This window comes from Vollenhovia emeryi, unplaced genomic scaffold, assembly GCF_000949405.1.
Source record: "Vollenhovia emeryi isolate VEMERY1.0 unplaced genomic scaffold, V.emery_V1.0 DF939152.1, whole genome shotgun sequence".
Classification (NCBI taxonomy): Eukaryota; Metazoa; Arthropoda; class Insecta; order Hymenoptera; family Formicidae; genus Vollenhovia; species Vollenhovia emeryi.
The window spans coordinates 942,994-965,334 of NW_011967214.1; the positions used below are offsets into that span (position 1 = coordinate 942,994).

Below are 22,341 nucleotides of genomic sequence, written 5' to 3' on the forward strand. Positions count from 1 at the left end.
TAATTTACCGATGATTTCCCAGTGAACACGTCATGCACACTTCATATTGTATTCCAACATTAAAAATAGATACGCCGCAAGCGGCTGAATATTTTATATTGATCGGAGTAGCAATGATATTAAAAAATATCGATACTACCGGCACCTGCTACCGTCAGAATTTGTATTAATTTTATAAACGCGTCTAATATTTAGTTCCCGCTTTAAAATAGAACGTTTACTAATATACATAATTTATTAACTTCAGCTTACAGCCAAGAAGTGGACTTGGTGTACAAAAGGTAATAGAACGTTTAATTAATTTAATAAACTTTCTTCGTGTGTTGAGTGCCTCTTTTTGCCTAAGAAATATTTTCAAAAAACAACGTACCCGGTAAAAAAATCTTTATGCACGGACACGAATAAATATATAGAATTATATAAAAATATACATCAAATAGGTCCATACATATTTTTACATTGTATGTTTCTAAATACTTTTATACAATTCTACACAGTTCTGTATCATTTTATACATTTATACATGCTTTTATATGAACAATTTTTAACGTGAAAAGTTGCTTATTTATATTGATATATAATTGTGTACAATTGTACAAAGTTATATATATACAGGGTTGGGAAGTAAACGAAGTTATAGTTACTCTTTTTGGGTAAATCTAACTTAACTTCGTTACTTTCTCTCCATCTGTAACCGTAACTTAACTCGGTTGCATTTTGTCGATGACTAGTAACTAATTAAATAGTTACATTAATGGTTACTTTATATATTTTTTAAACCTCTACAGATCGCATTAGGTCTTGCATTTGCACATAAACGCCTTTATCGACGCTTTACAATTCAAATGCAGATTTGATATCTTTATTTTCATTGCACGAAAGTAACTGCAAAGTAACGATTCATTACTTCTTGGGTAACTGTAATTGTAACGCGTTACTTTTCAGACTTGGTAACTTTAACTAGTTGCATTTTTAGCGAAAAAACTGTAACTATAACTAGGTACCTTTATAAAGTAACTTTCCCAACCCTGATTATATATAATTATATATGAGCAACATTTTCCTTCCACAAAATTTTCCACATAAATCCATAAAATTAAATAGAACTGTGTAGAATTGCATAGAATTATATAGAAGTACACAATGTAAAACTATGTATGGAGTGATGTATAATTTTATATAATACTATATACAATATTTATGCACGCACGTGCACGAAAAATTTTTTACCAGGTAATATCTTTATTTCTAATTTAAATTGTACGCGTTCACTATTTTAAGCGCTTTTACTAGTGAGAAGTCTAACTATATATGTATAATATATTCAACTTATTGTACATATTTCATTGCGCACTATTTTTACTACATAAAATTGTGTTAGGCAAAATAAGCGCGCCGTCACATAAATGTGTTACCGCAGAACGGAGATTTCTCCATTTTCACCCGAAATTTTAAAGAACTTCCCGTTAAATAACACGGATCTTATTTATATTACGATTCCGATGGAATTTTACTCCAAAGACGCGCTGACTACTGCATCCTAATCGATACATGACATCTCAACGGCCTCGCGGGATCGATAACGCCCGCGCACAGGCGAGCGAAATTTTTGATAAAACGTACCGTCTAAACGGCCGGAAAATTTTGCAAATTCGAAAGCCTGCGATCGTTAGCAGAAAGCCGCAATTGCGAGAGTGCGTACCGGCGAGGGGCCGCGCGCATCGCGACGCGCCGCGCCGCGGCGCAGACCGGCGCGGCGCGGCGCACGAGTGGAGGCACGCTGGTGGTCGTCGTCGACGACGACGACTGCGACGACGACGACGACGGCGACGGCGACGTATGCGCGAATCTCCGTCAGTCGGCGACGGAGTTGCCTGGTTGCAGCGTGGGTGGTACGCGCGCGCGTCGCCCCGGCCAGCTCGATTCGATTAAACATCGTCCGCAGCCCTCGCTCGCCGCGGCGGGGTGAGACCTCGTGCAGTGGCTCGTTATGCCGTGCGCCGTCATCCCCCCGCGCGTACGCCAGGGTCGCGTCGCGGGACGCGAGTCGGGATAAGAGCGTCGCGATTCTCGCGCGTCCAGACGCGTCGCGGGGAAAAACCGCGGACGACCGGGCCGACTCCCATTCGTACGTCGACACGCGGGCGCGGGAGGTAATTGAAAGGAACCTCGGCGAGGCTGCTTCTCTCGCGAGGCCGTGCGTGCGCGTGCGAACGGCGGGATGAGTACGCACCGATCGCGACCCGTGACACCGTCGTCCACTGTGCCGAAGGCGCGGATGTGCAAATCTTGGCGGATGCCTGTCGGTGCATTTAAAAGTTCCGGAGAGTTTCCGAGACATCAAGTCTCACGGATCGCCGTCTAATCTCTCGTGTCAAGGCTCCCCCCACCCTTCACTCCTTCAAACAAATACGAGTTCGCGAGAGCGTTGAAATTTTGAATCGCGAAGATCGTCGGGTTTGTCGCAAAGTTAAGTCGGAAAATTGGATCGGCGTTTACGTGGTTGCGTTCTTTGAGTAACTTAATTTTAGGTTCCTGATAATTCCGACGCGAGGCTCCGCGGAGAAAGGAAACTTACCCCAAATTTATCCGCGGGTGAGGAAAGTGCGCGATCTTAGACTTGTACGCCAGGAACCACCGACGCCTTCCCGGGCGAATTTAGGCGCGGGTAGATACATTTCTCACGTATGCGTACGCAAAATGTGTCGACGCGGTGCGCAAATTCACGCGGACAGGCATCGGCGATTCCCAGTGTACGCCAAATTAAATCTCGACGTGTCCCGCTGATAAATTTTAACAGCGCACCCCGACCTTCCCGCAGTCTTCCACAGAAAACACGCAGGATCATTTATTTACGCGAGCCCCTATTCTACGTGCGTGTATCGATTTATCGGGGCTCATTCTTCGAATCTATGAAACAGATTTGTGTCGCACGCTTTACATTTTAACGCTACTTTTTGTCGGCTACTATGACGCGCAACGTGGCCCATCATTCAATGTCCGATATTCAATTACACACCTACGCTTCCTACGGAGGAACGCGGAGGGCGTGGGGCAGGGGGGGGGGGTTCATTTTATCTAGCCATCCGCTCTCCGAGGCACGATATTCCATATCAAAAAGAACATTATCTCCGTTTGCGAGGAACTTGTGGACTTTTCTATGGCTTATAATCAAATGGAATTTTTTCATTCAGCCCACGTTGGACGGCCGTAACGTTTCGAGTATCGAATTACTTATCGGACAGTAATATTGCACCATTTCAGATATCGGATTATCTGACTAATAACAGTATGCATTATCGCGTGTGGCCACGAGTTATTTCGGTTTTGTCGACTCTCCTGCTCTTTCGCTAAACGTTACGCAATAACAGCACGTACACATAACTTGCGCGCTACGAGCACACTTGTGCATTATGTAAAAATTTCTATTTCGCAGAATCGGCGTTTAACTACGATTGTTTTCCTTTCCTTGTCTTGTGCGAACGAATAAGCGGAAGGTGCACAGATTACCCATACAGATTGTGATACAGACGGGAATTATGAAGCGAGATAAGATAGTGAAGAAATACATATGACTAACAAATATAATTTATTAGTCAGTTTTCTTTAAATGGAATATCTGTGTGTTCTATGAATTTTCCCTGATTAAAATTTATTCTGAAAATCGTGTAATCGTGGGACAACATGGCATTTCGAAGAACTTCATGAAAGTTTTTGGAAATTTTACCATATATTTAGTAATTATACTTAATACACATTTTATTAGTTACTACACAGTTGAAAAATTTGTGTTTTCTTGTTAAAAGCCGATTAAAATTTGTGTGTTAAATGTTTAACACATTCATGTGTTAATTTAACATATTACTCTTGTGTTAATTGACCTCTCTCTCTCTCTCAATTGTAAAATTATTAAAATACTGAAAAGAAATGTTAAAACATCACAATGTGTAGTTATTTTGTAATCTTACACAATACATATGTTCTATATTATTAGTAACAAGATTTATCTGTTCAAATTTACAGACTAAAATGTTGATTTTATTCTATATAACATAAGTGAGAGTGATTTCGCACCGTCATTTCACTTATTACATCTGCAAGACGTAAAAATTCATTTTGTCATTCAAAATGAGTTAATTTTGCACAAAATTTATTTCAAATTATTTTGAGATTTGCATTTATTTTGTGTTAAAATATTAACAGAGTATATTAGTGTGACCATTTAACATATCTATATTATGTTAAATTAACACAATTTTGTTTAACAAAATTTGTGTGGACCGTTTGGGACATGTGATATCTGTTAAAATTAACACAAATTTTTCAGCTGTGTAGTTAATTACTAGTAAAACGTATGGCAAAATTTCCAAAAATTCTCATGAAATTCTTCGAAATGTCATGTTGTCTCGCGATTACATGATTTTCAGGGTAAATTTTAATAAATATCATGTGATAATAATTAAAACGGAAAATTAGCTTTTCTAAATTAACATATTTTCTGCCAAATAAATCTTTCTTTCGTATCTATTACTGTCATTAGAAAATTCGTATTTATTATATTTTTAAAATTATTATTTTGTACTTATTCTCAGTTACTTTTAATTTGCGTTTGATATTACTTACTGTCGGAATAGCAATTACTTTACATGATTATTCACATAATTATTGCGTATACATTGCGCAATGAAGATTAAACAAAAATGATTTAAAGCGTTTGTTTCGGATGTCATATTGACGTTCGGACCGCGTATGTCCTTAAATACGCTCGGCTACCGGAAACCGAGCGAGATGAGTTCTTATCGGAAGCACATCCGTCGAAATGAAATTGGAACCAGTTTACGACGAACTTTGTATCGCGCACGATTACCGGTCAATCAAGAGGAGAACGTACAAGTTCACAATGCGGCATAAGCGGCATTTATCTAATCAATTCGATGTTTTGCCACTTTAACTCTTAACTGGTGACATAGAAAAAGTCGGCACAGTTGATGACGAAGTCTTTAAGATGACTTACATTTTCTTTAGATACTTTCGAAATCTACAGAATCTATCTCTTTCTCTCTCATACAGTTTTTGGATATCACATTAATTACGTTTATCTAAAATATTTAGGGACACGAAGAAACAAATCATCGCAGTCAAAATTAGACAGTAGAGTTCAATATACAGTTTGAGAGACATTTTTACATGTTTCTTTTTCATTAAGGTTTATTGAAGCTACGTGTACCGTTGTTCTTTTTTTCGTTGAAATTTGATGGCGCTTAAACAGGAAGTCGCAATATCCTGGCATTTTATTTTCAGTTATCAAATATTTCAATTATTTTCCGGATATCCGTTTTTCTTCCTCTGTATTTACTTCGATCTAATAATGATCTTTATTACGTGAACTGTTTATAATATTACTATACTTTCTACAAAAAAATTCATTGCATTTAATTGGATTTTTCAATTGTCGAAGTTTTAGGTCAAAGTCTGAAAAATTTACCGGATAAACCGTTGAAGGGAACAATATATATTATTTAGAGGAGAATTAGCGCCGTAATTATGCCCCATAAATGTTAATCAGAAATAATTGTTACAAGTTAGTCTCGAAATTTGTTAATACATATCTATGTCGCTGCTAAACACACGCAATGCATTAGTTCGTTCAATATGCTACATTATACTTGGCTATCTGGGCTATCTAGCTGAGGGGGTTGGGGGGAGGGAGGGAGGGGGGGAGGAGAGAGAGAGAGAGAGAGAGAGAGAATATTTACACATCGCAGGAGTAGATAAAGATCTTCGATAAGTAAATGTCCCACTTCCCGCGACCAAAGCATTGAAAGCGACCGACTCTCGATTTCAGAACGAGGCGCATCAGCAGCGAGATAGTCGATCACGTGTCGGCGTTCTCGCGAGGCACGGCGGCTGCTCGATGACAGTCTTCCTTTCTCGAGAGGACGAAGAAGCCGAGGACGAAGAGAACGGTGGCTCGCGGAAAGACGGATGTCCACGTCGCGATCGGCGATGCCGTGCGAGAGTATCAGGGGACGAGCGGCGAACAGTTGAGACATCCTTGACGAGGGTAAACCGTTCGCGAAATATAACGAGATTGACAGAAACGCGACGAGATGACGCGGGGTCACTTCTGATCTCCCGCGACCCCGAGGAAGGCGCCGCTACGACAGCATGATGTGGAAGGCGAAATGGTCGCGCTTCACCGAGTGCTTCTGCCGACGGCCCGGCCTGGTTTTGGTTCTGCTGCCGTGTCTGATCGTCGTCACCCTCTATCTCGTTTCCGGCGACGAGTACGAATACGACGTTCTACAGTATCCGTCCTTCAAGTCGTACAACATCGCTGAAGGTAAGAGTCTTATCCGTCTCGTTATACATCTCGTTGTCGACGCGCCGTTCGAACCCCCCGACGCGTATTTTTGCAATATTAGTATAATATATGATTTAATTTTATATTACATACGGAGAGAATTTTCTTTTAAAATTTGTGGGACACTTTGAAGAACTTTATGAGAGTTTAATAAAATTCATAAAATACAAAGTAATAAAGGAGTGAAAGCCAAGGCAGGATGTTACTCGGGAAAAAATGTTTATATCTGATCATATTTGCATACATCTAACTCAGATATAAGCACACGGAAAAAACAATGTAGCTGCTGCAGCTAAAACTTAGCAAAATAGGGACAGCTAATATTTTAGTTGTGATAGCTCAATATTTTGCTACTGTGCCTATTGTATTAGGTGCAACAGCAAACGGTTTGCTTTTGCAAATATTGAGCTATCACAACTAAAAATATTAGCTGTCCCTATTTTGCTAAGTTTTAGCTACAGCAGCTACATTGTTCTTTCCGTGCATGTATGGATTTTGTCCCTAGCCAATTACATGTGACGTAAATGTGAGTTAGATATCGTTTGATAACACAGAAATATTTTCAAAATATTTCAAAGATTTATTTTAATACGTCATAAATATTTAACAAAATAGAATACGATTATATTATTATATACATATATGATCATACACTGCTCAAAAGAAATATGGCATAGAAAAATTTTATGCAAAAATTGGTCAACTTTGACTGACGGTAACTCCGCGAAAAATCATCGTAAAATTATGTTCTTTTTTTTAATTAAAGCTTGAAATCTCTACTTTAAGATACTATAGTTATTTTTTAGGTGTGATGCATCCCTATCACTGTAACACCTTAAATGTGAGGGCATGTTTGTTATATTGAAAATTACAAAGTGTGACGGAGTGCACAGACTTGCTACATTTTTTGTCGGGGATACTGTTTACAGGAACATAAAGTACGAACCTTCCTCTTCAATTTAAAAAAAAAGAAGTCGCTGCCATTTTTTTTCGCAAGGACAGTACATTAAAGTAACCCTTGCATTATTGGCATATACCAGGTTGCCGGTCGGATTTTGCACATTATATGGCCCTTTGTTCGTCGCGTCTCATCCGGAATATAATATGCGACTTCTTTTAAAGGCACTTCTTTTAAAGGCATCTCTAGTCCGGCAATGAGTGGGGTCGGTGATAAAATTTAATGAACGCAACCGCAACCGATACACAGAAGTCGCATATTATATTCCGGATGAGACGCGACGAACAAAGGGCCATATGATGTGCAAAATCCGACCGGCAACCTGGTATATGCCAATAATGCAAGGGTTACTTTAATGTACTGTATCCTTGCGAAAAAAAATGGCAGCGACTTCTTTTTTTTTTAAATTGAAGAGAAAGGTTCGTACTTTATGTTCCTGTAAACAGTAACCCCCCTGTTTATCCCCTTGCGAAAAAAAATGTAGCAAGTCCATGCACTCCGTCAAACTTTGTAATTTTCAATATAACATGCCCTCACATTTAAGGTGTTACAGTGATAGGGATGCATCACACCTAAAAAATAACTATAGTATCTTAAAGTAGAGATTTCAAGCTTTAATTAAAAAAGAAGAACATAATTTTACGATGATTTTTCGCGAAGTTACCGTCAGTCAAAGTTGACCAATTTTTGCATAAAATTTTTCTATGCCATATTTCTTTTGAGCAGTATATATGATCTATTCAATCAAAGACTATATACAAATATTTGTGAAATATTTTGATAAATATTGATAAAGTATCGAAATAAATCTCTTAAATATTTGTACATATTCGTGTGTTATCGAACGTTATCTAACTCACATTTACGTCGCACATAATTGGCTCGGGACAAAATCCATACATGCTTATATCTGATTGTGAGTTAGATGTACTCAGATATGATTAGATATAAGCATTTCTTTCCCGGGTAGTGTCTAATTGTAAATATTTTTAATTTTATGTCTATTGCGAAAAATAATACCTCAACCAGAGTTTGAACCTGAAGGTGCAGGCCTGGCTGAGGTATTATATTGTAAGGCACCTGTGCCACCGATCGTACGCGAGCGTTACGGCGCGTCGAAAAGAGCACGGTATCACGCGCCGAAAGCGTGCTGCTCCGAATATCGTGCTCCGCGGAAACACACGAAGGAACCGTGTACAAAATCGGGCGTATCCTTCGAGAGCCTTCAAAGGAAACCGCGGCATCGGCCGTTAGCGAGTAAACCGACACTTCGCACCGAGACAGTATCGCGCGTGGTCGTTCTCGTTCCCGAGGCTCATACTTTATAGTTGTATGAGTACATACTTTTGTTTGCCATAGAATAGCTTCTTTTCATGTAATAAGTGCAAGTATAATTAAACAGTATTTACGTACTTAAACTTGTATCGGGATTTCTATTATTGAAACTTTCCACCGCGACGGTGCCGCGCGTGATCGTAAGCGCGCCAGAAGTCGCTCTCGATCTCGATTACCTTACAATATTTCGCAATACACTTAAAATAAAAATTATTTAAATTACTAAACATTGCAAAGCGCGTTATGTCATTCCTTAATGCACATATACTCTTTTTTCCCGCGTGTGTGTTAATACGTTTATGTACAAAACACTAAAACAAAGTGATTGTTACAAACACATGGCTGCTTTCGAAAGAATATATAGTTTTATACAAAATGTATAAAACAGCTCATCGCAAATAATAAATTTTTTCTTAATTTTAATTTATGAGCTTTGTTTATGTCACACACCGAAAAAATTTTTAATCGTAGTATGTGTGTATATAAAATTAAAGTTTAAAAAATCACTCCTTTTATAAAAACTTATTCACAAAATCTGCTTGTAGCAAATAATCTGTTCGACAGCTGTCAAAACACGGTTTTACTCTCACGGTTACTCTTACAATATAAAATAAGCCAAACTGGAGACCGCATCGTGGTAAAGCGGCGCTAAAACTTTCACATCGTTTTTTAAGAGTGGAAACCTACTTGTACAAGAAAACGCATTTATGTTAACAATTTTAATGCAACAATTCCTATATTAATATGTTCATAATTCGATGACTCACATGTATTGAGATAACATTATCTTGTGAACTTAAAAAAGTATAACAGATAATGTTGTCTTATGGACTTTAAAATACATCACACAGAAACAGTCTAGTCTGCAGTTACGAAAAAACCAAATATTTACACTGTTGAAACTCTTATCGCTTTTTTGAACGTATAAATGATACATTCGCACTCTCGCGGATCGTAAACGTGCCAATCTTCTACTTATGTCACGATAACTTGTGCGATATGTTATAAAAATACATATTATAAAAAATTTAAGGCAAGATTTACTAACGTCAGTGTTTAAAAAATCATATATCAATAACTGATTACGATAAGTTTGTCTTTTCGATATCCTTAAAATATTGATAAGTTTATATTGGCGAAGTAAAGTGTCTTGTCATCGATCGTCAACTATTTATGAACGATGCCATACTTGATGTGGTAAAACAATTAATTTAACGATAGACGAGCATACATAAACGCGCGGATGTTTCGTTTGACGACATCTTGGATATCCAAAATGTTTTCACAGCTGTCCAATGCTTTCGTTCCTCATGAAAGCGTCGCTTATTCCCTATCGCCCCATGTCATCGAAATGTAACAACGGGGTCAGCGGTATTACAGCGGATTATGTTCGGCAATAGGCATGGTGGATGGTTACCTCGTGTGGAACCCGAAATGTCACATGCTGTCCAAAAAGCCTCTGGAACCGTCCATCGCGAGATTCGTGAGGAAGGAAAAACTGGAGAAATGCCCGAACGATCGCGTCCTCTCGCAAATTTCGAGGGAACCCAACGGCAGCGTGTTTCTTTCCCTTGATCCCGCCATAAAGACCATGCACAGCGATGTCGCCTGCTGTTGGTCGTCCGTAGTCAGGCCCAAAGTGGATAGGCCCAAGAAGGACAACTACGACTCTACGATATCGTAAGATTTATCATTGTCACTCTATGCCTTAAAAATTCCGATGTCATCTTAAGATGACTATTCCTTGAATAAACAAAATTTAGTCAGCTGAGCAACGAATTAGGGCAAGAATTAATTTGTCTATTTATTAGATACGGCATTAAAAAAAACTGTACCTGAGGAGAGTCGCAAGCTATTTGTCCTATAAATTTAGAACTTTTTCCCCGGTAAAAACACGATCATTTCTTCCCAATAGAGTCAAGCAGTGCGAGAACTTCACGGGACAAGTGGTGCTTCCGCGCGAAGTGGAGGTGGCGTACGTGTCATGCAAGGCGAAGACGAAGTCGAAGCCAAAAGCGAAGACGAAGAAGGCGAAGCAGTCGACGAATACGGTATACGAGAACGTTCACGCGATCCTGAACCCGGAGAAGGTACGCGAGCGCATAGATCACAACGGCAACCAAACCGGAAACTTTTCGAGGAAGTTAAGCGTGCTCGTCCTCGGCATCGACAGTGTCAGTCGGCTGAACTTCTACCGGGCCATGCCGAAGACCGAGAGATATCTGCGCGAGACCGGCTGGATCGGTCTGAAGGGCTACAACAAGATCGGCGATAACACGTTTCCGAATCTGATGGCGATCCTGACCGGTCAGACCCCGCAGCAGGCGTACTCGCGGTGCAAGCCGACAGTGGCCTACAAGCTCGACAACTGCCCCTTCCTCTGGCACAACTTTCGCAACGCCGGCTACGTCACGGCCTACGGAGAGGATGAAACCATCCTGAACACGTTCAACTACCTCAAGGTCGGCTTCGTCGAGCCGCCTACGGATTACTACTTGAGACCCTACATGCTGGCCAGCGAGAAGCTTCTCAAAATCAAGAAAAGGTAACGAAATTTAATTTTGTAAGTACTATTATTTATAACTACGCGGAGGGAATTTTCTCTTTTAAAATTTATCCTGAAAATTATGTAATCTTGGGACAACACGATGTTGTCCCACAACATCCCATTCATATGATTTTCAGGATAAATTTTAAGAGAAAATTCTCTCCATGTACCGTTCAAAAAGCAACCTGATCTTTTTGCACTGAAGAGATTTCTGTCCGCGCTGTTTGCAGATTCAACATGAAATACTGTACGGGACCCGAGTTGAGCTTCGAACGGATCTTCGACTACGCCATGAACTTTGCCCAAACCTTCGTCGGCGTGCCGTACTTTGGTTTCTTCTGGACGAACACGATCAGCCACGATAACATGAACAGCATCTCGTCGATGGACGCCCGCGTGTTGAAGAGATTCGAGTTTTTGGAACAGGAGGGAATGCTGAACGACTCCATGATAGTCTTCCTGAGTGACCACGGCATGCGCTGGGGCGAGTTTCGCAACACCTTCGTCGGCTGGTACGAGGAGAGATTACCGTACATCTACATCTGGCTGCCCGAATGGTTCCGCCGAGAGAATCCCGAGGCCCATCGAGCCCTCGCGGTGAATCAGAACCGACTCACCTCGCCCTTCGATCTCTACGAGACGCTGCGGGATGTCCTCGTTATCGCAGGCGGCGACGCCGATTTCAGTTCGGGATGTTCTACCTGCCAGTCCCTGTTCACCCCCGTCCCCAGAGAAAGGGGCTGCCAGGACGCGGGTGTGGCTTATCATTGGTGCACTTGTACGGCCTTCAAGTCGGTCAACGTCAACGACAGGATCGTCGCCGGTGGCGTGCACAAGTTCCTGGATCATGTTGAGAGCATCGTGAAAAATTACAAGGACAAGAAGGGCCGGCGGCTGTGCGCAAAGCTCAAGCTGAAGAAGGTGCACCGGGTGGACCAGGTGATCGACTTCGGTATGGATAGCCCGTCCAATGTCGCGTATTTCTACATGCTTCAGACGGCACCCGGCAACGGCAACTTCGAGGTGACCATCAGGTATTACGGCGACGGCAATTACACTCTATCCGACAGCGAGGTCAGCAGAATCAACCCTTACGCCGTGAGCGCCAGGTGTCTAAATCGTGGCATGAAGCAGTATTGTCACTGCGTCAAGTAGACATCGCGAACCCACTCAAGTTTCAAGGCTTTGTACGCGTTATCGCGACTTTGTACTTCATTAGCGTTTCGACGAGTCGACTCGCGATCGTTGCAGAAAGGAGTCAACTATTTTAAGCTGGAAATGTATAACTTGCTTAGAAAACAAGCGACTCCCAAATTGAAAATACTTTGCGGCGAAAAATATTCAAACGTTGCTTTAAACAACACTGGTCTATAACGAAAATGCCTCGGAAAATTGACGAATCAATAATTCGGGGTCGCTAAATCCGAGTATTAGTGAACATTTTTTATTAGTTCTAGTCTCGATGATATAGATAGGGGTTTGAAGTCTCCAAAACCGCTCTTGAGGTCTGTAACGTTACAACGAAACGTGATAAATGACTCAAAAACGATTGAGAAGAAAGCTTATCTTCTGTTTTATCAAGAAAAAATTCAATTTTTGCAAATGTAATGTTTGCATCCCTGAAATGATTTTGAACTTGATTAGACAAACAAACTTACACCCAGCGAGAAATGATTCGTCGATCGACGTCGAAATGATGTCGAATCGACGTCAATTCGACGGTGTCGATGTCGATTCGACGTCGTTTCGATCGACGAATCATTTCTCACTGGGCACAATCCCTCGCAAATAAAGTAAAACATTTGAATTTTTTTCTTGACAAAATAAAAGATACGAGCTTTCTTTAGAAATGTTTTTGAATCGTGTATCATGTTTTGTTATAAAGTTTTAATCAACCAAAAAAGCAATTTTTGCGAATTTCAACCCTTTCTAACTTTATATCATCGAAACTAGAACTAATAAAAATGTTTACTGACACATTCTGAAATTAATAAAGATTAAATTAAATAATAGATCGACCTCAAACAGGCAGACAAATTTTTTTATTTCGCAAGGAAAAATAAAATTTCTTCGTTGTAAAATAAAAAAATTTTGTCTGCTAGTTTGAGGTCGATTTATTATTTAATTTGATATTTTAACTCTGGCAACTTGAAGGCTTAAAATGATTTTTACTAAAGATTGGCTGATTTCGTTTCTGGGGTAGAAAATGAGTTCAATTTTGTAGACCAGTGTAATTTGTCTGAAACGTAAGATCTCGCGACGCACGTTTGCATAACGAATCGCAAAACAAGTTTTACGACACGTGTCTCCGCAACGGTCGATCGAAATTGCTTTATTAAATATTTACTTTCGCTCGACGATTTTAAACCTATTTCTATTTAACGAGTAAATGCGTGAGGCATAGTTCTACTGATATGCTTGGTACATATCAAACACAAAAGTTGATTGCCTCATTCCAAGGAACTAGGGACCTGAGTGCAGATATACATATGCATGCGGACATACTTTTGTTTACCAAAACTAGCCGAGACTAGATTCTTTCTGAAGCCATAGCTACGCAATAATAAGCGATGATAGTCGGTTCGATACCAAGGAATGTATTGATCTCTCCAAATAAAGTTACCGTTAACGAATGGAAACTTGAGTACGAGCAAGAGGCCAAAAATTATGGATTACGTTGAGAAACGTGCGATGCTGCGCACGTCTACAAAAGTATTACTAAACAAAAAGCTGAGGAGATACTAAATTTATAAAAAGGTATGCCTATGGTATTCAAAAGTATTATACATTCGCGCGATTCTGGATTTTGTTTGGATTCTGGATTTGAAGTTTTGACAATTGGCCGACTTGTATAGACTCTACCACATTCGTGTAGTTTAATGGCGAAGAAATGATCGTGACGGAGCGCGCATTGCGTGAGAAATAAATCCGAATTCCGCACCTCGGTAATTTGTCGTACAATTAATGGTGCACTGCGCTATCGTACATATCTTATCGGAGACGCGCGGGTCACCGCACAGGTGGGAATATTTTCCACGTATCGTTGCGCCTTCGATCGATCGCGAGATGTGCGACACTTCGTTCGAATCGATGTACGTTAAAGATGCATGAAGGCTTAAGTACGGTGTAGGCGTGTGAAAGAGCTAAGAACATATCCGGAAGAGAGGATGAATGTGGTGGTGTTCATGACGCTCGTCCCCTCTTACGAATGTGTTATCACAAGGCATTAGCTGTTTGTAAGTGTAACGCGTGTGCCTGTCCTACAACAAGTGCCAAATCCGTTCTGTGCTAACCGAGGGTCGAAACCGAACTTCTCTACTTCCCGCACCGACGGTCCGAGCGCCGTAGATTTTACGTTGCTCTACGAGACATCGTAGCTTAAGCGAAAGCAAGCACGAACGAGCGCGAACCAAAATATGACAATATTTTGGTGATAGTAGCGTGATAATGAGAACGAGCCCAGATAATAAATTTATAGCTTGTCCCAGACCTGCCAATTAATATCTCGGAGACAAATTTCTTGGACAAGTTTTTTCCCCAACGGGCGGATCTCTTAATATTCGGTTCGCAAAGTCAGTCGCGAGTTTACCAAAAGATTTGTCCCTAAGATATTCTTTGGGGGTCTGAGACAAAAACTCTGTACATTTCGTTACAAAGTGTGTGAATCGCTCGCGTACGAGAAGTATGGAACTTTATGTGTAAGCTGAAGACAAAGGCCAATGAATATTTGACATATATTTTACTACGACGTTACGCGCGCTTTATTCCGAACAGCAGGTGGACGTAAGTCTCGGTCTAATTAAAAGTCGTGTAATTAACGAATGCTTCGTCATTATTTGGAGACGTAGGATCCACGTCGAGAGTCAGCCAAGCCAAGTCAAAGCGAATTCCTTAGGTGACAGAAGTAGAATATAATTGCCAAAAGCGTTTAGAAGCATCGCATTGTTTGAGCAGGCGTTTTTAATCCCAGTTTCGAAGACAAACGCAAACTTACCGCGTATCGTTCGACGATTCTCCAGACACAAATGGAATTATTAGCTCGGGGATCATATTTGCACAGATTCGCGTATACGTCTTTGGGGATAGTGTATTTTTACGGTAAACCATTAAATTATTACTAACGCCATGTCACGTGCAATCGTTTCTTACCTCACCCACCTTCTCTTGTCTTTTTTTTCTTTTTTTTTTCTTCTAAAAATGAGACTGTCACAGAGTTCAATATGATATATGGTGCGATTGCGCTCGATAATTGTAATCTTTATTAAAAACTTATTTTACGTAGCATTTAATTATCAATAACTGTACAGAAGTTTTTTACCTTTTTAAGTAGATGTTAATTTTTTTTATAAGCAACATAACTTTCCTGGTATTTATTTTGACTAAAGCTGGGAAATGTACAATTCAAATTATTTTTACTCACAATCATGAACAAATTAACTTTGTAATAAATTATAAGAATATTATACGTAAGCGTTTTCTTTTACCTTCTTTCGTTTTTTTTTATACGTGTACCTATACTGCAAAGTTGTAATCTAATTGTAAATAATGTGGCATTTAATTCAACAATTAAATCTACAAGAATATACATAATTATTACCAAAGATTATGCATTACTTCCGATTTTGTATTTTTAATGCGTTACCGGCGAAGTTTCTTTCGATAAACTAATTTTTAGTAAATTCCGATGCGCGGGTCAATCTATCTTCCCTAGTGGCATAGTGCATTCATCAAACATCGGTTAAACATTGCCCCAATATTTTGGTTGTATTGGGTCAATGTTTAACCAAGGCGCTGTGCTACTAGGGTTGTTCAATCGTTGCTCTGTTCGTCAAAAAAATTATCACAACTGCTGATCCGTTACCTTTCTGTTGTCGATCGGCTCCATCGCAAACGTGAGAATGAATTAACTCGACGAGGCATCTTCACTCGAACGCCAAGTACGAGCGCGCATGTATCTCTCTCGCCTCGTTTGTCGCGACAACGCGATTAGATTGCACGTGGATCCGTGCTTTGGTGTACCAAATAGTATCATAGTGACCGATTGTCGGTGTTCGTGGCCGATGTTGGGGCTTCTGCGTGCCAGGTACGAGTCGAGGACCCTGACACCTTCGTACAGACTGTCTAGATCGCAGCTAGAGTGTCGTCGAGCGCAGCAATGCCCGTGATATCCATTGATGTTCTTCGGTGTACCGCTCGGCGTGTTCACCGTCGTTCTGGAACCGATACATCCGACGCCGCTGGTCGCTTCCGATACAATGTTGAAATCGTCCTGCAGCTTGTCGTAGCTGTTGCTGGTCGTGTTAACGCAGCTGTCGCGGAAGAACTTGGAGGAACAACGTAAAGTGCCACAAGGCGACAAGGCAGCTGTCAAGTTGGTGCTATGATGAGACGATTTCGTCAATTTAGACCCCAGAAGCTTGACAATAGCTCTCTTAGAGAGGGGGAAATCTTCCTCTTGATGTCCATCGATCTTCCTCGCGGAAGAGGACACGATCGCCGTTTGATTGCATTCCGGTATCTCACGATCTTCGACGCTTGTCACAGATGCTGACTGATTGCCGACTGGGAGATTGGAGCAGCTAATGGCACAGCCGCACGCACCCTCGCAGTTGCAGGCGTTCCTCCCGTCCAAACTGTCAACTCTTCAATAAAAATTCAATATAAAGACAATAAGAATAAAATAAAAATATATAATATTATATATGTAGGAAAGTCCTCTGTTATGAGATAAGATTCTAATATGAGATAGCAGGTTTTCAACGTCCAAATACAATCACAAATCTTTTTTCGCAACGATTACACGATCTAACGATCAATTTTCCACTGAACAAACTTCACTTCAAGGGCAATAAATTCATGGTGGAACCAACAAATGATGCCTATTAATTTAGCAGAAACTCCGCTATCTCATAATTGGGGACTTTCCTCTCCATACAAAAATCAAGAAATCTTGTCAACTTGCTCGTCGCAATTCTCTTCTGAAACGTTTCGGCTGTTCTCTTCCGATACGACTGTGTCTTCTTGGACAGTTTCACGTACGATCCGGACCCCCTTCGGAGAATTATCCGACTGTCGATTCGTACCCGAAGCGACGCAATCCGCCCGACTTGTACCAAGAGCTCCGACATTCGTGAGTGAGGCTGGACTCTCGGGAGGTGGACGATCGCCAGAAGAGGACTGAGGATATTGCGCGCTGCGTCGTAACCAAGTGCGACGAACGGGGCAAATTTGTTTCATTGACGCTGATAAATTACTTAGGTTCACGTTTCTCAATATCGTTCCTGGAGGTGTGATATACGGAGGCGGCGGACTCTCGGGGATACCTAGCGCACGTCGATCGTTTCTCGATGTTACCGTATTCGTTTGGTCGCTACAACCGTTGCTCGCGCCCTCCACGACCAAATAAGTAGAAGAGTTCACGTCCTCGTCGTGCCTTAATTTAAAACAAAATTTACAATTTAATTCGGGATAACTGTGCAGCTTTGAAACAATCAGAATCTGATTAGCAGGATTTTGTCATCAAAGTATCCGCAGGAGATTATTTTTAATTATTCAATTACAAATTAAAGAAAGTTTTGACCAATCAAAATACGTGTATAATAATGAACTACTTAGTTAATAAATCATGGACCACCTTATATTAAATTGCAAGGGAAAATTGTGGAGAAAAAGAATATCGAGATACAATTAATTTCAATTTTAAGAATAAAAATCGAAAAATAAAACTATTTTTTTTATATTTAATCTGAAATATTTATTATTTTTATAGAATGTTGACATAGGGAAATTAAACTGTTGCAATAAATAAGCTTTGTTGCAACAATTACAACTTTTCGAAGATTTGTCCTTGCAATTTCATTCATTAATTTTAAAATATCTTGTATGAAGGTTTGGGAAAATGCGATCTATGGCTGTTTAAAAAATAAAGTAACTATTAAACTAGTTACTAGCTCTATCGGAAAAATGTAACTGAGGTCAGTTTCAATTACAGATGGAGAGAAAGTAACGAAGTTAAAGTTAGAGTTACTAGAAAAACTGTAACTGTAACTTCGTTGCAAGTAACGAGTTACTTCCCAACCCTGCTTGTATGAAATATAGAATGAAAGAAAGGACCGTCTTACTGGTTCAGAGAGTTTCTGTTACGAGTTCTGTCGCGGTTCAAGCATTGAGCCTTCTTTGACAAGGCGAGCTTGGCGACTTCTTCGTAGTCCGGCGGGGCCTCGTAGCCGGGTGGATCGTCCGGAATAGATATTTCATCGATCCGTGCACCGTCTGTAATATCAAAAACTGTCCGGAGTGACGTGAGAGACGTTTTGCTCGCACTCGCTTACGGGAGCCATCTCCCATTAGCAGTTAATGTGTCCCGAGTTTTATTTGGAATTTGCGACGTCTAGTAATTTTTGCATCCACAACCTAATAAAAGTGTATCGGTCGCGTTTGTTTTACTTTTAAAAGGTAACAATTAAATTTATAAGATATGTGTTTCTATTTTCTATAAAATAATAACAGTAGGAAAACAAAACATCATTCTCTTTATATATATTGCATTAATATGAAGTAGTTTTTGTTCTTCTCAATTCTGCAAAACAAATCATGAGTCAACGTAGCTTATAAATTCCGTAAGTTTAAAATAGAAATTGTATGTCAGATCTTCCTGTTGCACTTTGTATAATTTAAAAGAAATATATTGTTTTCGTCACGCTCTTGATTCGATCTTTCCAAATAAATAACTTCCTTTCGAGTAATTTTCTTACTTTGAGCAAACGTACTACAAGTGTCGGGATTCCGAATTAAACGAGTTTTTTTCCCGCAAAGGGAAACGCCTACCTAAAAGCTCGCTGATTGTTTCCAGACGAGACTGCAGTTCTCTTTGTTGCCTAGCCCTGGCTCCTATTCTGTACAGCAGTATAATGAGAGCCGATATTAGAACGATCAGGCCGAGGCTACTGGCAACGAATACCAGGGTGGCCGTTTTCAGATCGGGATATCGATCTATTTTCGGAAAGTAGTAATTCGCTTTGTTCATATGCCACTTACGATCACGCGGCTCCATCTCCCAATCTGTACATGACATTTTATTTGAGAAGCAATTCATAATAAAAAGAACACAACTAAATCATCCGATTGTTACGGATAAAATGAAAAATTAAAAATTTTTTAATTAAAAGCAGCACAAATTAAATATATTATATTTTTGTATGTTCTTAAATATTGTATTTACTTATATTGTATTTAGTGTATTTATTTTATTACTTATATTGTATATAATGTATTTAAACACATTGCGTATAAAAAATGCGTATTGTAAAAGGTTATTATTTAAAGATATAAACTTAAAGTTATTAAAGATTTTATACATATTTAAATACTTATTGCTGCAGTTAGCACGTTTATCTCGCTTTAAAAGAGTGTTTTTACGTTGTCAATGATCTTGACAACATTTTCTTTGCATCCAAAGTAACTTTAACCATTTTTGAAGTCTCTTTCAAGTCAAATCTCTAATTGCTCAGAATTGAAGATACGTACTTTGAAAGCAAGTCGCTGGTTCGTCGCTGTTGTCACCGCAATGGTCGAAACCGTCGCAATTCAACTGGCTTAGAATGCACCTGTGATTTTGACAAAGAAAGTCGGTACCCGCAAAGCAATCTGTAACATTCGATTCAATCAGAGACAAACGAAACATGCACTTAATTAAAATGAGACGAAATTATCCCGCGACTCGTCTCCATCAAGGACAGACTCACCCATGTAGCTGAAGGCCGCATAAGCGATCGCCAAGTGAGAACTTGGACTGAATGTACCACGAAGACTCACGTGGAATCCGCTGGTGACCGGCGCGACGTGTTCCCGATGTCTGAGCGGTTGTAACTGACTCGCCGGATGTCGAATAACTTCCAGCGACATCAGGGCCGAAGTCGGACCCTCCTTGATGATCAACTCCGTATTGCCGGCTGAAAAATAATTGCGCTGTACACGGAAAGAAGAATGTAACTGCCGTAGCTGAAAACTGCATGTGGCAACTAAAATTCGGTTATAAAATATGGACAGCTACACGGAGAGACCGATATTTTCGAAGGTTGCTGCACAAAACGCATATAGTTGTCTCCACTAACCAATATGGATATAACAACCATAGATATAGCTGTCCCAAATATTACTATTTATTGGGGTTGTGCCAATCCTAATTAGACATGTGGTAACCATATCGGTCTCTCCGTGTACGGTAGCGAAAATTTTCTTTCCAGCGTAATAGCGCGGTACTTGTGGAAAAGAAAACCAATTTCTCGCAGTCGCCGAGAATCACATTAATTTCGTTTCTCCCGGGTAACGGGAAAGGATTGAAAGGATTAACTAATTCAAATTGATTGAAAGAAATAAGAGGAAAAAAGTTTTATATCCGACTTCTGTTACTTTCATCGATTACTTCCGCCTTGCACGTATTCCACGAGACGTTTGTGGACACGCAATTTTTCTCGCTTCAATTTTTCTCGTTTTGTTACGCATTTTAATTAAGTATTTTGGTTGGCAACTCACCCATGTCAGCGAAACCCACTACCTTCAGATACATGTGCGTCTTCATATGCAGGAAATTCTTCGGTGGTCTGATTAGCCAAACACAATCGTAGATCTTCACTCCTCGACCGACCATGTTCATCATCGTGATGGTACCGCCCAAATTTTCCACGTATCCGCCGCAGTCGGTGATCGGTTGTACGGATTTGTCGTACGTATGGCCGATCACAAAGGAGTAAAAGGCCTTGTAACCAAGACCGGTACCACCATTCGCATAGAATCTTATCAGCAAAGACGGACCGGAGCTCACTATGACCGGCGGCCGAAATCGCGCACCGCTACTCACGTCCAAACGTTGTCCGTTCCAATCGTAAAACTGATGACGATAAATTGACACGCAAGCGTCAACGTATGGCGATACGTAAAATTCTTTAAAAATTAATCAGACATAGATTCTACGTCTTAACTTGCCATAGGATCCTTGAAAATTCAAAACAAAATCGAAGATCTTCTTCACGGAATTGTTTACACGAAAGAAAATTTAATATCCAGAAAACGGTCTAATATCTTAAGCATTTTCTGGATTTGCAAACCATATTATTTAATTACTTTTACAAAAAATGTTGCAGACCTTTCGTGACAAAAGTTTCTCAAAAAAGATTTGACATTGATTCATTTCACAAAAGTTTCTCTAATTGCTACTGACTGTATAATTAAAAGATAATTAGAAATGCACCTCCATTATGGAGACCGTCGCTAATTGAAAGTCGCTAAACAACAACCTGATGCGACAGGAGGGGGCCTCGTTGGGGCACGTTATGATGTATTCCAAGCCCAAGTCGCGGGGATATCGAGCCGGGAAAAACGGCGAGGTCAGAATACCACTGCCGGTCCTGTTCAAACCCTTTGTCGGCGCTCTCGATGTCATTTCCGTCCCTTTCAGATGTAATCTATTTCCTGCGGAACGAAAGCGTCGATTCCAGGATACTTGGTCCGCGCCGCGGTCATGATTGACATTCGATTAGAAAAAAAAAGCATTTATATCGCCGCGCGATGGACGAATTTACGTTAAGGCGTATCGAGAAATTCGCGTTGGCACCCTCTACGAGATTCCGCAAATAGAATTGAGATTTACCGCAAATAGAATATAGGATTTTAAATTCTTTAATCCAATTAGGGCTCCACGTGCTATTTTAACGTTTCATTCAATGCGATTATATATCTGAAGACTATTATGCTTGTGTTCGGCCATTAGTGTTGATTCTAAATGCGTGCCGCAGCTCTTAAAAAATTGATGTGAACTCACATCAAAATTATTAGTACGTTAATTATCCTTACTAACTTTCTGCCGTGTACTCGATGGTGAACGCGTGCTTGTGGGATTGGCTGTAGAGTAGAGTTATAGACAGAGTTCTCGTGCTCGATCTGTACGTGATTGGTGCGTACAATCCACAGAAGGGCGAGCCGGAAACCTCCTCGTAAGGTGGTTCCGAAAGCCACACGTAGTCGCATCTACGAAACGGATATACGGCTACAAAGTGAGTTTGCCGCGGTTACTGCGATATATTTAAGCCATATCCGTGACAGAGAGAAAGAGAGAGAGAGAGAGAGAGAGAGAGAGAG

General features: G+C 40.3%; 2 protein-coding genes across 6 annotated transcripts in view; one reads left to right on the forward strand and one right to left on the reverse strand.

Annotated features, from left to right (window-relative positions):
- The first annotated feature begins 1,780 nt into the window (after positions 1–1,780).
- LOC105565444 lies at positions 1,781–12,921 on the forward strand. Of its 3 annotated transcripts, none has more exons than XM_012018652.1 (5): positions 1,781–2,595; positions 5,846–6,343; positions 10,058–10,337; positions 10,573–11,202; positions 11,436–12,921. In XM_012018652.1, the coding sequence occupies exons 2-5, from the start codon at positions 6,169–6,171 to the stop codon at positions 12,358–12,360; spliced, it is 2,010 nt and encodes a 669-aa protein (XP_011874042.1). In that variant the 5' UTR covers positions 1,781–2,595; positions 5,846–6,168; the 3' UTR covers positions 12,361–12,921. The 3 variants fall into 3 exon arrangements, with proteins under 3 accessions (XP_011874042.1, XP_011874044.1, XP_011874043.1); XM_012018654.1 differs by having other exon boundaries at positions 1,781–2,225; XM_012018653.1 differs by having other exon boundaries at positions 1,781–2,153.
- Positions 12,922–15,431: 2,510 nt separating this feature from the next.
- The window catches only part of LOC105565445, an 11,099-nt gene continuing 4,189 nt past the window's right edge, over positions 15,432–22,341 (reverse strand). For 2 of the 3 annotated variants that reach the window (XM_012018657.1, XM_012018658.1), the window contains exons 3-11: positions 22,061–22,230; positions 21,455–21,675; positions 20,740–21,094; positions 19,950–20,156; positions 19,732–19,851; positions 19,033–19,266; positions 18,327–18,492; positions 17,168–17,638; positions 15,432–16,847 (exon numbers count right to left, since the gene is read on the reverse strand). In XM_012018657.1, the coding sequence (XP_011874047.1) occupies positions 16,109–16,847; positions 17,168–17,638; positions 18,327–18,492; positions 19,033–19,266; positions 19,732–19,851; positions 19,950–20,156; positions 20,740–21,094; positions 21,455–21,675; positions 22,061–22,230 (2,683 nt within the window). In that variant the 3' untranslated portion in view covers positions 15,432–16,108. The remainder of the gene's footprint in view (positions 16,848–17,167; positions 17,639–18,326; positions 18,493–19,032; positions 19,267–19,731; positions 19,852–19,949; positions 20,157–20,739; positions 21,095–21,454; positions 21,676–22,060; positions 22,231–22,341) is intronic. The other variant, XM_012018656.1, reaches the window with a different exon arrangement.

Coding starts and splice junctions, on each gene's coding strand:
- LOC105565444 (XM_012018652.1), top strand. CDS start 6,169: ATGATGTGGAAGGCGAAATGGTCGCGCTTCACCGAGTGCTTCTGCCGA. Junction 6,344..10,057: donor GTCGTACAACATCGCTGAAG/GTAAGAGTCTTA, acceptor GTTCGGCAATAG/GCATGGTGGATGGTTACCTC. Junction 11,203..11,435: donor CTTCTCAAAATCAAGAAAAG/GTAACGAAATTT, acceptor CGCTGTTTGCAG/ATTCAACATGAAATACTGTA.